The 14,551-nt window shown below is 46.2% G+C and overlaps 1 protein-coding gene across 2 annotated transcripts; it reads right to left on the reverse strand.

The window, feature by feature from the left end:
- Positions 1–4,183: 4,183 nt before the first annotated feature.
- TRIM52 (tripartite motif containing 52) lies at positions 4,184–14,232 on the reverse strand. 2 transcript variants are annotated; one of them, XM_080676549.1, is made up of 2 exons: positions 13,102–14,232; positions 4,184–4,424 (listed from the first exon to the last, which is right to left on the reverse strand). In XM_080676549.1, the coding sequence occupies exons 1-2, from the start codon at positions 13,891–13,893 to the stop codon at positions 4,305–4,307; spliced, it is 912 nt and encodes a 303-aa protein (XP_080532675.1). In that variant the 5' UTR covers positions 13,894–14,232; the 3' UTR covers positions 4,184–4,304. The 2 variants fall into 2 exon arrangements, with proteins under 2 accessions (XP_080532675.1, XP_080532676.1); XM_080676550.1 differs by lacking the exon at positions 4,184–4,424 and adding an exon at positions 8,151–8,286.
- Between the last annotated feature and the right edge of the window lie 319 nt (positions 14,233–14,551).

Genomic DNA, 14,551 nt, shown 5'->3' on the forward strand with positions numbered 1-14,551 from the left:
CGATCAGCTGCCTCCTGCACACCCCACACTGGAGATGTGCCCACAACCAAGGTACATGCCCTTGACTGGAATCGAACCTGGGACCCTTGAGTCCGCAGGCTGACGCTCTATCCACTGAGCCAAACCGGTCAGGGCTGTTTATTGGTTTTTAGAGAGGAAGTGGGGAGGGGGAGCAAGACAGGCAGGCAGGGGGAGAGGGAGGAAAGGAGAGAGAGATCGAGATAGAGATCTCCATATCCGTGGTTGCCTCCCTTTACACCACCGACCGACCGGGGACCTGATGGGCACCTGGGGCGCGTGCCCTGACCGGGAATTGAACTCAGCCTTTTGGTGAATCCCCCGGCCAGGGCTCAAATGCTTTTTTAAAGGGCGGGGCACATATCAGGATGATGGCAGCTATATCATCTAGGCCAGTGGTCGGTAAACTGCGGCGCCGCAGTTTGCCGCTCTGTTGACTAATGAGTTTGCCGACCACTGATCTAGGCAAAATAAAGAGAATTGTGCACAACTATCTACTTTTCTGTGTGTTGACTTTAGTTTCAGGCCTGTGGGATGAGATGGGAAGTTACCCACTTCACATGGTGGTGTGGAGAGTAAGGGAACTAAGACAGGTAAAGCGCCCAGAATGCCTGGCAGAGTAATGCACCCCTTACTTAGCACCTCTTGGGGACCAGGCCCTGTTTTAGGTCTTGGGGAGGCGGGACCCATTTTTGGGGGTTAGATGGAGCTGGGGGAAGGGATATTGTGGGCAGGGAGCAAAGACAAGGAGATGTGGGACAGATCCCAGTGGATATAGGGGGAAATTAATGTTCCAATTGGAGGGAAGGTATATGGGAGGAAATGTGTCTGTTGGAAAGGGCTGGAATGTTGGAGAAGCTGAGACTGAAAATGAGATGGAGGTGTGGGGGCCTCATAGCCTCAGGGAAGGACCTTGGTAATGTGCTGGATGGCCTTGGGGAAGGAGGGCAGAAGTTAGGTGAGGGGCAGTGACAAAGCTGCCATGGGCTGTGGCTGCTCAGGAGTGCGGAGAAGGGCCATGATCCCTCCCTTGAGAGCACCTGATCCTCTGGTGGCCTGCAGACTCCCTTCCTTCCTCAGGGCTCTGTCCTGACTGCACCTCCACAGCTTGATGATTCATCCAGGTAGCCACCTGCACCCCAACCTTTTAACTTTTCTAACACTGCACTACACCCCAACCCCCTGCCTTTACCCACCCCAATATCAGCTCGCAGATTATGACTGGTCAGGCCAGGGACTCCATGTATCTGGGTGAGTAGATGCTCGCTGCGCAAGGGCTTCCCTGGCTGTTGGTCTTTATACGCAGAGGATTTCCTCTTTGCTCTCAAGAGCACTCGCTCCTCCACCTCCTACCTCCACTTCCCAAAGACATCAATAGTCAGTCACATTATATTTTCCCCCCTTGAGAAACCTCATTTGGTTTTTGAACTTAGCCCAGGGAGCCCCTGTGGAATCAGCATCCCTGAGGTAGGGCCAGGAGCCCAGGTTTGAAACGAGCCTCCCAAGTCCCCCACTCATGCTCAAGGGTGGGACGTTTCTGCACCGCCAGGCCCCTTTCCAGAGGCAGGCAATTCTCAGGCTAGCCCCTACTACCTGCGTCTTTCCCGCATTGCTTCCGAGAGCTAGACTGTGACCACAATATGCCTTTCACCTCCCTCAGGTCTACGGGCCTCTTCCCACATGGGTCCCTTACTCTGTGAGATGATTCTGGCAGTGTCCCCTCTTATGGGGGGACTTTGGACTTTGCCCTGGAGCTCACTAAGTCCAAGCTGGCGATGCCAGTGGAGGAGAGGGAGAAATGGAATATAGTGGACTTTGCAGACAACTAGAGCCTGCAGGATTTGGGCTTTCCACTTTGGTGTTTTCCTCCAACCACTCCCTTGGAGGAGATGCAGGCCACAATGCCTCTGAAGGACAATCTTGAGCCAAGGGAGGTGTCTCCCCAACCCTGGAGACCACTTTGGGTAAAGCTAGGAGTGGAGTCAGGGGTGGGACATCCTTTCCAACTCAGATTCAGCTGGAGTTAAACCCCATCCACACCTGCTTCCCTCAGGGGCTCTGTGGCTCACTGCTAGGTATACAGGGCCCCCATCTGGCCCAGCTCAAGGGCTTGCCTGGACTCCTCACTCCTCTCAACCAGGAATCTGGACTCACTCGTCCTCAAAGAGCCGAGAGCTGAGCTCCTTCCAGTGGGGTGACATCCCTCAGCTGTGGGATGTATCTGAAAATCAGCTGTGCCTCCAACGAGTCTGTCTCATCCAGAACATCTTTTCTCTAGCCTCTTAGAAGTGGAAGCCTGCTGGAGGACCTACCTGGCCTTTGGGGAAAATTCCAACTGTATTCAGAGCCTCCCACACCCCTAAACACTCTTTTAGGCAGAACTCTTTTGGGCTGGGCTCAGCCCCACCAATCCTAGCTGGGAATTCAAATGGGTCTCACTCACTTCTTGTTAGAACCCCTGGGCTTCCCCCTCTCATGTCACTATAGGCATCTTCTCCATTCCACACAAGGTAAGAATCCCAAGAGGAGATTGGAGAGGTTCTTCTAAGGAAATCTGTCTCAACATTCCTTTTCTGGAGGGAAGCCCACAGGACCTGCATAACTGGAAAGAGCCCCTTGGACTTCTTGCCAGAGGCCCATGATTCCTTCTCCAAGGAGCAGAGACCTTCATTCCCTTTCTGCCAGCATTCAGGTGAAATAGGTTTTCCCTTGATTGCTCAGGTGAGTGCTGTTGTAGGTGGTAGTTGCGAAGCTGAGGGAAATGAAGGCCCACCATATCCCACCTCACTTTTCTTAGTTAAATCTAAGCTTCTTTAAGGTCTCAGCTCAGGTTGCCACGTCAGGAAAGTGCTCTGTGACTTCAGTTCTCAGTCAGGCTCCTTTGTTTCATGCCCTCATAGTGTGCTGGGCCTTCATAACACTTAGCTCAATTTGCTGTTGAATCCCTTGGGGCTCTCTTCTGAGTACTCTGAGGATGGACTGGTCTGTTTCTGCTCACATGTTGCATTCCCAGCACAAGCCAGAGAGTTTGGCATGTGGAAGAGTCTAATCTTGGTAGCCAGCCTCAGACTTAGTAAAGGGCAAGTGACTAATGCCAGGGAGGATGTTCAGGAAATAGGATCTGCACAGGGAAGAGGCGTACAAGTGGTATGCGTGCAAGCTTGGGAGAGATGGTTTCAAGAGGAAAGGGAGAAGAGAATGAAACCAGAGGTGGTGCTAAGGAAACTGGAATTTGTCCTGAAATCAAAGGACTTCTTTTTAGGATTCTCATCCCTCTCCTGCCTAGACTTGAGTTTGCTAAAAGGTATTGGTTGTCACAGTGTAGGCTAGGTTGAAGTAAGACTAGAAACAAGGAGTTCTGAAGCTGGACATTAGAGTCTCTAGGAGGATCATGAGACCTATGAAGGGAGGGACTGAGGACTTACCAAAGGCCTTGTGAGGAGTTGAATATCTCTTCCAATCCATCTCTCTTCTCCCTATGCTACCTTCACTCCAGAGTTTAGTATTGGAATGTATATAAAAATTATTTAATGACTAAGGCCTATAGAATTAGCTTTAAAAGATTGCTGACAAGGAAACATGGGGGTATAATTATATAGTACTGTCCATTCCTCCTAGTAAGAAGTTGGGGATGTGGCATTAAATCAATACTGGGAACAGTACTTACAAGAAATCACATGCCTTTTTTTTCCTCTTGATAAAGACTCGGTGTTCATCTTAGGCAGAAATCTGAGATCTAACAGTCCCCCAGGAAGCAGGTCCTAAGGCATTTTGTTGGGTCTTCCCTGGGAGAGGGACTGTGGGATTCCCTAGGCCTGTGGTCCGCAAACTGTGGCTTGCGAGCCACATGCGGCTCTTTGGCCCCTTGAGTGTGGCTCTTCCACACAATACCACGGCCTGGGCAAGTCTATTTTGAAGAAGTGGCTTTAGAAGAAGTTTAAGTTTAAAAAATTTGGCTCTCAAAAGAAATTTCAATCATTGTACTGTTGATATTTGGCACTGTTGACTAATGAGTTTGCCAACCACTACCCTAGGCCTTGGGTACTTTAACTGATGTGCAGAGTCAGAAGCTGTGGAAGTAGGCCTGGTCCAGGCAGGACTAGAAGAAATGAAGGGAGAAGGCAAGCTTTTGGTTTTATTAAAGGATTTAAAGCAGCATTAGGTGGTAGGGGAGAAATAAAAGTTGTGACCCAAGGTGTCTTTTCTGAGTTTATTACCAGGAAGAGAATTTCATATGAACCAGGGTCAGGAGAATGTATTGAGATGGAACCTTGAAGCTGGTTAGCTTACCACAAGATAAGAGGGCTGAAGAGGAGACAGTATTTCCTGCTTACACTTGGGTTATGAAGCCAGGTCTGCTGAGAAATTCCATCCTTGGCTGTAGGGGGAGAGGGGATTCTGTGTGCCTAGGAAATGGCAGACGAAAAAGGGTTATGTGACCTCCAGGGAGCCTCTTCCAGGCCACAGGGATCCCCCTTTGTATTTCTGGGCCCATCTTGGTGCCAAATGGAATTGTCAACCAGAAGCCTCAGACCAACTCTGGATCCAAGTACATTAGGATGAAGAAAAAAGTCAGGAAGGCCTAAGTTTGAACATCAGATAGCTATGGAGGAATGAGAGTTCCTGTGTTGTGTTTAATATATTTTTATTGATTTCAGAGAGGAGGGGAGAGGGCGAGAGAGAGAAACATCAATGACGAGAGAAAATCATTGATTGGCTGCCTCCTGCATGCCCCCAACTTGGGATTGAGCCTGCAACCTGGGCATGTGCCCTGACCAGGAATCGAACTGTGACCTCCTGATTCATAGGTGGATGCTCAACCACTGAGCCATGCAGGTTGTGCAAGCCTTCCTGTTCTTTAATACAAATCTCTGAGATGTCCATTTTCCCCCTTTGGGAGGGGGAGAAAAGTACTAACTTAGAGACCATTTCCTTCCTCTTTGCAGGTCTCCTGATAACAGGAGCCTTGTTGCTTCTCCTGTATTTCTCACATGCAGAAACGAGCCATTTCCCCAAGCACAGAATTCTCATACTGTACCTCTGAGGACTCTCTGGTTTGTGGGCCAAAACTGTCATTAAAAATGTAATATATCACCACCATTATCTCTCATGGTCTCCTTTTTAGCCCTGTTCATCCTACATCTCTCAATTTTCTCATTAGTACTGTCAATACAAACTGTTTTCCCTTTTAGGACTCTAAGACCTCCTCTCCATCCTCTGTCAGGATTTGCTGTGAAATGAGAAAGGGAAGAATTCACTTACCTGCTTAATACTAGATTTTGCCCTACATCATGTACCAAATGAAACCTCATTTATACTTTTCCTGTTTTGAGGACCCAGTCTCCCAGCTTTTTTTGTGAAGGGGTTAATACAATTTTTTTTTAAAAGCTAATTTCTATTAAAACCCTGTCACATCCCCTATAAGTGAAACTGGCTCAAGGCCATTTTGGTTACATTTTTAAAAATTACAAGAAAGCCCTAACCAGTTTGGCTCAGTGGATAGAGCGTCGGCCTGCGGACTGAAAGGTCCCAGGTTTGAGTCTGGTCAAGGGGGCATGTACCTTGGTTGCGGGCACATCCCCAGTAGGAGGTGTGCAGGAGGCAGCTGATTGGTGTTTCTCTCTCATCAATGTTTCTAACTCTTCTTCTCCCTTCCTCTCTGTAAAAAATCAATAAAATATATTAAAAAAAAAATACAAGAAAGCCTTTTAAATATGTTCTCCTTATATGCCTAAAAATATCATCTTACAGCTTTTCTCTCCTGATTGGGTAAAGAAATTGCACTTGTTTTTTTGGCTTATTTTCATCTTTCCTTTGGACTTGCTATTTCTCTTTAGGGCCCTAGGAAGGAGCAGAATTCAACCTACTTTAGCCATCAGCCAAGTATAACTATTTAAAATCAATTAAAATTAAACACAATTGAAAATTCAGTTCCTGAGTTGCACTAGCCACATTTCAAGAGCTCAAAAGTCATACGTAGCTTGTGGTACCTGCTGTATTGGACAGCATAGATTTAGAACACATCAGTGTAGAAAGTCCTATTAGATCTAGTATAGGACTAGTATGCCTGCCTCACCCTCTTTGTAATCCTATATAATAAAGAGCTAATATGCAAATGGTTGTCATGCCATCATAGCTCAGACACTCAACAGTGGGAAGAGAGGAATGGGGACCAGCCAGGCACAAGTGAGCTCGTGAGAGAGAAATGGGGACCAGCCAGGCACAAATGAACTCACAAGAGAGGAATGGGACCAGCCAGACTGTGGCCCGGGAGAGGGACAAGTCACCAGCCCCGTGATCCTGGGCGCCAGCACCTGTGGCTGCGGCCCGGGAGAGGGACAGACAAGCTGCCTGCTCTGCGGTCCCAGGCGCCTGCGGCTGTGGCTGCAGCTGCGGCCCAGGTGAAGCTGCCTTCCCACAGTCCCCTGCTGCTGCTGCTGGCCCAGGTGAAGCCAGCCCAGGTCCTGTGTGCCTGCAGCCAGCCAGAAGGAGGGAATCCTGGGTGTGGGGTGAGGCAGAGGCAGTTAGGGGCGATCAGGCCAGCAGGGGAGCAGTTAGGGGCAATCAGGCAGGCAGGCAGAGGGGTTAGGGGTGATCAGGCAGGCAGGCAGGTGACTGGTTAGGAGCCAGCGGTCCCGGATTGCGAGAGGCAATCAGACATCCCCCGAGGGGTCCTGGATTAGAGACGGTGCAGGCCAGGCTGAGGGACACCCCCCCCCCCCCCCGCCCCATGCACGAATTTGGTCACTGGGCCTCTAGTCTTATTTTATTAGTCAATACATATTTGTAATAACTTCACTGTTACAGGATAACTTTCAGAGGGGGTCAGGGATTGGGGTGGGAAATAGCAAGGAAATTATAGGTCCTATAAAAGTTTCAGGAGGCATGGCATAGTGGCCAGAGGTTGATGACCAATGGCAGGAGAGTCTTAGCTTTTAAGGAAGTACTTTAGGGGCTGATATTCATATGTACCAATGCAGGGCCACCCACACTCTGACAAGAGTAGACAGGCTCTGGTTTCCTGTATTAGTTTTGCATAATACTTAAAAAACAAAAGACTGCCCTGTGGCCTTGCTGAAACAGTAGCTAAAGTGATTGCTTTTTACTAATCATTTCTAGATCTTGATTTCATATACTGCTCTGTCACTTGTCCTGTTCTCCCAAATGTCAGTGTCATAGGCAGCGCTAATGTTCATAAAAGGCTTGCTGACCCTGCCATCTGCACGCCAAGAGCTGGGAGAAGTCTGGGTCCTATCAATTAACCTACTGATGTTAAGACTACATTTAGTAAGGGTCCAGCTAGGTAAGGCTATTCTTCCACTGAACACTTGAACAACTGTGCCAGGCACTGGCTATAGGGCCTAAGTGAGGTTAGTCTGTGGATAAGACCAGTTTCCCTGCATCTACAACAGTAGTTATCAGCTAGGGATGATTGTGTACCCTTCCTCCCCTGACATCTCATCCTGCAATGTCTGGAGACATCTGTTGTCACAACTGGTGGAGTGGTGCTACTTACATTTAGTAGGTAGAGTCCAGAGATTCTTAAGTATCCTACAATGCACAACCCTCTCCCCACCACCAAAAAATTAGCTCACTCAAAATGTGTCAACAGTGCTGAGGTTGAGAAGCCCTGGTCTAGACCATAACATGAACCAGTTCTTCATGCCAAGACCAATCACAAGGTCCAGGCTCAGTAGGACAGTAAGTAAGGCTAGCAAGTATCTGATAAATTGGGAAGGAAAACAATTAGAAGTTGATGGAACGTTAGCTAGTGTAATGAGTGTTTTTAACTACACCAGAAAGCTAAGAGCTAAGATCATAGTGCAATTGGAGTTAAGGATTTCAGGTATGTAGCAAGTCTGTGAAAATGAGGTCCCGGTTACAGCCACAGGAGTAGAGAGGAGCAAATTTAAACAGTCTGACTTGTGATACAGTGGTCAGTAGCTAAACCTAGTAGGGAAGACATGCAATAAACAGATGAGCATCTGGTGGATATGGATACACCAGTTTTTCTCAACATTTTTGTAACCCACACCTCTACTCATATATCTAAAAATCTTACATTTTCCTTCCAGTGATATTTAAATTTTCAAAATTAAGTATCACAACTAAAATCAATTTTAAAAAATGGTAATCTTGGAAGGCAAAACTTTATTCAGATGATGTGATAACCATGTCATAGTTATACCTTTTTTTCCTGGGCAGTGTAGAAGATGCAACAAAACGCAAGCTGTTTAACAACATTCTTTCACTGTTTTCTCCCCACAGCTAGATATAGCAAAAAAAGAAAAAGAAGAAGCTTTTATAATACAAGGAAAAAATGGGATGAAGTATTCTATCTGTTTAGTCATTTGCCATCTAAATTTCTCTAGAGTATCTGGAAGTTGGCTGGTAAAAAACTATTGGACTTTTGAGTTCCATAAAATCCTTCTGAAGTTCTTCCAGTGAAAACTAAACATCAGTGTGAAACACATTCTTCCCCAAAGCTACCAAAGAATACATCACCCCAAAATAGTTCTGTATATTTCACTTTTTTTCTTGAAATAACATTCATGAATCTGGTCCTCAAAAGATTGACCAAGAAAATTAGACATTGTTAGCATGAGTTTGCTATCTGTAGCTGGATTTTTGGCAAATTTTGCTTAAAGTATTTAATAATGAGCAGTGCTGGTGTTTGCTCCTGGACATTTCAGGGTCAATGAATTTTAAACTTCAATGTGTTACATTCTGAAGGTTTTAATTTTTATAGTACAGGTTCTTGTTGTTGGTGTTCTAAAATCAGGGTTGTTCTGTCATTGGTGTTACAAATTCTGTTGTTCTGACCATAAATTCAGCTGAATTCAGTTCTTTAACAACCAAGGAACCTCAGTATACAACAGAAAACACTCTGAACAGCATTCAGATCTTCAAAACCCAAGGCAAATTGGGATCAAATGTAACGTTTTTCAAACAATGATGCTGACAGCAAGGCTGAAGATTTCCAGTAGATTGTGGGCAGATAGATGGAAGTCTATGGTAGGCATTGACTATTGCAGAACATTTCGAATGCCAATTTTCTTCAATTTTGCCCCCCAAAACGAAACAAACAGATCTAAAACATGCCATTGCTGTAGCACCATCAATAAATACTATAATTTTTCAACAAACTCAGTTTATTTGATAGTTTCAAAAAAATTGTCTTTAGTGGTCGAGTATGAAGCTTATGAAAACAGCGCATCCATGGTTTTTAAAGCCTGTGATAATAAGCAAAGCACAATTTCCTTTGTCAGTAGATTCATCTCAACTAATAGCAAAGAAAGATGAGCTGATGTTTTTTAAAACCTGAAGAGTGATATGCTCAGTCATCAATTCGTTGTTAAAACTGCAGAAGTAAATGAAGAAATTCTGGGATTCCTCAATTTCCTCTTAAAGTTGTGACAGTACTTGGAATGTAAGGTTTCACAAGTTTCTCCTTTGCAATTAAAAGGGCTATTTAACATTAAGTTTTCATGGCCTTTGAAGATTCCTGTTAATATTCCAATACAGTCCAATCTTAAAGCTGCAGAGAATTGTGCTTTGCGGAACACTGTTTTTAATGGCATAAATTTGACAGTGTTTGGCATGGTGTCACTGCCCAACACTCAACTGTAGAAGTTGACCCTATCTTCTACATCATAACGTGAATATATGCTTGATAAAAACCTCAAAAAAAAATTGGCTGCCATCTTTAGCTATGTCAAAGGAAAAAAACATAAACAAGGAGTACTGATGATGGAAGCATCTGGTCCCTCTTGCAGAGTGATGAATGACTTTATAGGCGGCAGCTGGGTGGCAGGGCAATACAGGCATCCAGCTATGCCTGAGTCCCTGTAGGTGAAATTCTTTGTTCATTTTCTTTTTATACACCCATCTGCCGCCTAAAACCTGACACCATTTAATGGTGCCCTTGGTCAAATCTAAATGATCTTACTTTCATAATCCTCTGATTCTAGCTTGAAGAGTCAAGACGAACTCTAACTCATGGGATGGACAAAAAGGAAGATGTAAATAAGTTTTCAGAGCTAAAAGCCTCTTTTTATACAAAATTAAACCTTAAACTTTAAAAGAACATTGACTTTGGGGGGTGGGGATGGGAAGAGATTAACCAAAGGACTTATATGCATATATGCATAACCCATGGACATAGACAATAGTGGGGTGAAGGTGGAGGGGGCACATGCAGGGGAGGAGGTGGATCATGGGGAGGGGGTAGGGGATATCTGTAATACTTTGAACAATAGGATAAAAAATTTAAAAAAAAGAACATTGACCTCAAAACAATATAACTATCCTGGATATGCAATAGTATAAATGAACTCTGTGGCTACCCAGCCTGTTAAATACCTCATTAAGTGGTATAGGCCTCATCTGAATTCTGCTTGCTCTACCCACTATAACTCTCCATACCCTGCAATGCTGATATAAGTTGTGGAGGGAGGGGGAGAATGCCTTTCTCTCCTATTCCTGAAGATCATTGATGAGTAACAACTCTATTCATAACGCCTAAAACTAAAAAGCCTGACCACTCCAAAGTAGATAAAAAATTTGTATTGACTAGTAGCTGACGAGAGAATTCATGTAACCAGAACTGTGAGATGGATAATGTACATTAAATAAGCCACTGTACAAAAATAGTTCTTTATACAATGTTAACTATCATAAGACTTTAGTTCAGTAAAATTCTAAATCATGTGCATTTACCATTGAAAGCAAGTTACAAAACTATGAACTGTATAAAGAATGAAAGAATATGTCAATTACTATCAATTTACGCATAACATATAAAACAAAAGATTTTTACCTTTTCATTGTAATTCCTATGTTTGGCAGTGCTATCTACCTAAGTTCTGGTGTGTATTTGAAAGTAAGCCCGGCCAGTGTGGCTCAGCAGTTGATCGTCAACCCCGGAACCAAGAAGTTGCTGTTTCGATTCCTAGTCAGGGCATATACCTGGGTTGTGGGCTTGATCCCCAGTAGGGGGCATGCAGTAGGCAGCCCATTGATGATTTTTCTCTCATCATTGATGTTTCTATCCCTTGTCCTTCCTCTATCTCTAAAAATCAATAAAAACATTAAAAAAAAGAGTAAAGGTTTTATTTTAAATATTCTATATTTCAAAAGGGATTATCCCCAATTTCTTTAACTGAATTTGTTTATAAATAATTTTCAGGTTTCAAATGAGTGTTATCTGACCTTCCCAGTTGAAGAGACCACCTCTTTTCTCTTGTTTAAACTGGCTTTTAATTAAAATTCCAGTTTCAAATCCTTTTCAGAAAAATTCTAACAGAGGAATGTAAGGTTACCTCTTTTCCTCAGCTTCAGTGTACTAAAACCCAGATGTATAGAACATAGTTCCGTTTGTAGGCAAATTTAATTATTACCCTGGTGGAAAGTGGGTGCTTGGGTTTGTCCTTAAAGTCACCTTAATATGGAATTAGCAGTGATTTGTAAATATTTATCTTTACTGTGTAATTACCAATAGCTACTGTAAAATGAGTGTGGGGGGGGAAGGGTAATGTCTAATATATGATGTTCTGCTTGTGTTTTGACTGCAACTCAGCATAAGCAATAGCTTTTACTCTGGACCAAGTATACACATGTGTATATATAATTTACAAATTTTATAAAACAACTAGAGGCCTGGTGCACAAATTCATGCACAGGTGGGGTCCCTCGGCCTGGCTGGGGATTGGGGCCCAGTCCCAGGCTGGCCAGTGGGGAGTGAGAGGGGTGTGGGGGGAGGTTGGCTGTGGGAGCACACTGACCACCAGGTGGGGCAGCTCCTGTGTTGAGTGTCTGCCCCCTGTTGGTCAGTGCACGTCATAGCAACTGGTTGAAATGGCTTTTATAGATACCCTTTCTTTGCTCCATGCACTCTGATATTTTCTATTTAGTTTTTAAATATGCTGGGCATGACTCATTTATTTTAAGACCCACTAATTGGTGAAAACCCACAGTTTGAAAATCACTGCTGTAGGAGAACATGAGGGAGAATACATTTTATAAATTGTAAAGCACTACTGAGATGAGAGCAGCTGCTACTAAATATCCTCCAGGTTAAGACTTTTATGGGCCTGAAGACAACCTCTTCTTCCTTGGGTACTGCAAGGGGTCACATCACCTAGGTTCTGGTAAGGAAGATAGTATTCACACTGACTTGTCATTGAGTCAACTTTCTAATACTCGGATGAGAACTAGAAAGCAAGGCATTAACAAAATCAAAATCCAAAGAAGGGAAGACAAAGAGGAAAGTAAAATATAAAAGTAAACAGTGCCTTATGGTTTATAAAATATTTTAACACATGATCTCTCTCTCTCTCTCTCTCTCTCTTGCTCTCTATATATTAGAGAGACGAAGGGAGCGGGGAGAGAGACATCAATCGCCTGCCTCCTGCATGCACCCTGACGGGATTGAGCCCACAACCTTGGCATATGCCCTGACTGGTAATTGAACTGGTGACATTCACAGGACGACACTTGACCAACTGAACCACACTGGCCAGGGCACAAGTGATCTCTTAATTGAAACAAGCCTAGGTAAAAAGTAATGCTAACAGGTTGAAACCTGCCTAAGATGAGACAGGTCATCTGATCCTAAGTCCTTCTCTCTACATCATACTAGGGAAGCAAAGTGATCAGGACATGGCCAGTTGGTAGTGGGGCATGGCCAGCTGCTCTTAGTAGTCCAGTTATGTTTTGATACTGCTTGTGCTTAGAAGTGTATTATCTTCCAATACTACAGCTTTCCATTCCTATGTGTTAAGAGTCCTGGAATCTTGGTTAGGGATAAACTCAGAACTCACATCAGACAGAAATTAAGTACTAGGGATCTGTTACCTCTATCCCTAATACCTAGGTTGACTTAAAGGGAATGACAATAATGGTCAGCTTCTGTCATGTTTTTGCTTAGCTTCCTCTGGGGAAGACAGCCTCAGCCTTTGTCCACGTGTTCATCTTTCTCCTCTGTAACCGCCCCCCCCATCTCTAACAAAAAAAGATTAAACAAGTACCCATTCCTCCCAACTCCTGTCCAAACTTCCATATTCCCTAATTTAAGCCTCTCACCGCGTACTCCTGCACCACCTCCTCCAATGGCACCACGCTGTGCTGCTTGTGGCTCTTGGATTCTCGGCACACCACACAGATGGCCTCGTTGTCCACCTCACAGAAGAGCTTCAGGGCTTTTTGGTGTTTGGAGCAGATACCCTTATCATTCCCCAGGCTCCCTGAATACGGAGTGGGGCACATATGGCGAATCACCTGGACCATGTTGGCCAGCTGCAAGTTGGGGCGAAAGCTACGACTTGTAAAGCTCTTTCGGCATTGGGGGCAGGTGAACTGCTGCGGAGGGGCCGGAGGGGCCGGGGGAGGATGCTGGTGGGTGTCAGGATACAGTTCTCCTTCCTCATCGTATTCTTCCAGTACCTCATCTTCTTCGTAGATGTCAATTCGCAGGTCTTCCGGGTAATAGTCCCCACCTTCCTCCTCTTCTTCCGGGTCCCACACGTAGTCCATGTTGTCCCAATTCCTTATGCCACTGTCTCCGACCCAGGGTTCATCCTCCTCTGGGTCCTGGAACAACTCGTCAGTACTCTCCTGGTACAAAACCTCTCGAATGGAGTTGTCCCACCCACCGATGGCCCCCACTGCCTGGCCGTCGTCGTCGTCCTCCTCCCATTCATCTTCCTCGTCCCTGTCCTCATCTTCCTTGCCCCACAGCTGGGTCACACACCCTCTGCAGAAGTTGTGCCCGCAGCCGATGGACACGGGGTCCGTGAAGTAATCGAGGCAGATGGCGCACACCGCCTCCTCCTGCAGGGTCTGCACGGGGTTGGGAGTAGTGGGATGGTCGGCCATCTCAATGAGCTGTCTGCAGGTGTTGGCGTCGAGGAGTGGGGATGTGACCGACTCCACACTCCCCCTCCTCCTTCTCCTCCTCCTCCTTCTCAGGCCGCAGAGAAGCCTTGCTCTCCTCTCAGGCTCTTCCCAGCTCGAGGCCCGAAGGCCCCGGCCCAGGTTCACGGCCGCGCTCCGCGGGCAGCGGGGTTGACCGGGCCCCGGGCCCCGGGCCCCACTCCCCTTCGAGGCTCAGCGAGCAAAAGCTGGTCCCAGCACGCTTTTCCCTCCCTCGGAGTTTGCCCAATCGGCGTCCGCCTCAAGCCGCCGGCTTTCCTCCCCTAACGGCTCCCGGCGACCAAAAATGACGAGAGAGGAGGGCGCTCTAACCCACACAGAGGGCGGTCTGGGCCGACGGCGGACCTCGTCTCTATGGTGCGCGGGGCCGCGCGGCCGGGAGCCGGGGAGGCGGCGGGAGGGCATTGCTTTCGGGGAACGCGTGGAGGCCGAGGAGCAAGCTGAGCTATTGAGCGGTGTGAGATGCGCTCTCACCACGCAGACACAAGGTCCCGCAGCCGCTCGGGAGAGCCGGCACCGAGACGGACCTAGAGGACGGTGCGTGCGCTACCAGCTCAAGTGCCCGTGCGCCTCGGCGCTTCCAGCCAGAGTCCTTCGTGGC

This window comes from Plecotus auritus, assembly GCF_963455305.1.
Source record: "Plecotus auritus genome assembly, chromosome: 6".
In the NCBI taxonomy this organism is placed as follows: domain Eukaryota; kingdom Metazoa; phylum Chordata; class Mammalia; order Chiroptera; family Vespertilionidae; genus Plecotus; species Plecotus auritus.

What these genes read in the sequence shown, in the direction of transcription:
- TRIM52 (XM_080676549.1), bottom strand. Translation starts at nt 13,893, where the DNA reads ATGGCCGACCATCCCACTACTCCCAACCCCGTGCAGACCCTGCAGGAG. An exon ending in AGGTGGTGCAGGAGTACGCG is followed by an intron (nt 4,425 to 13,101) that starts GTGAGAGGCTTA and finishes GCCATTTCCTAG; the next exon opens with GCACACAGAATCCCCTCTCC.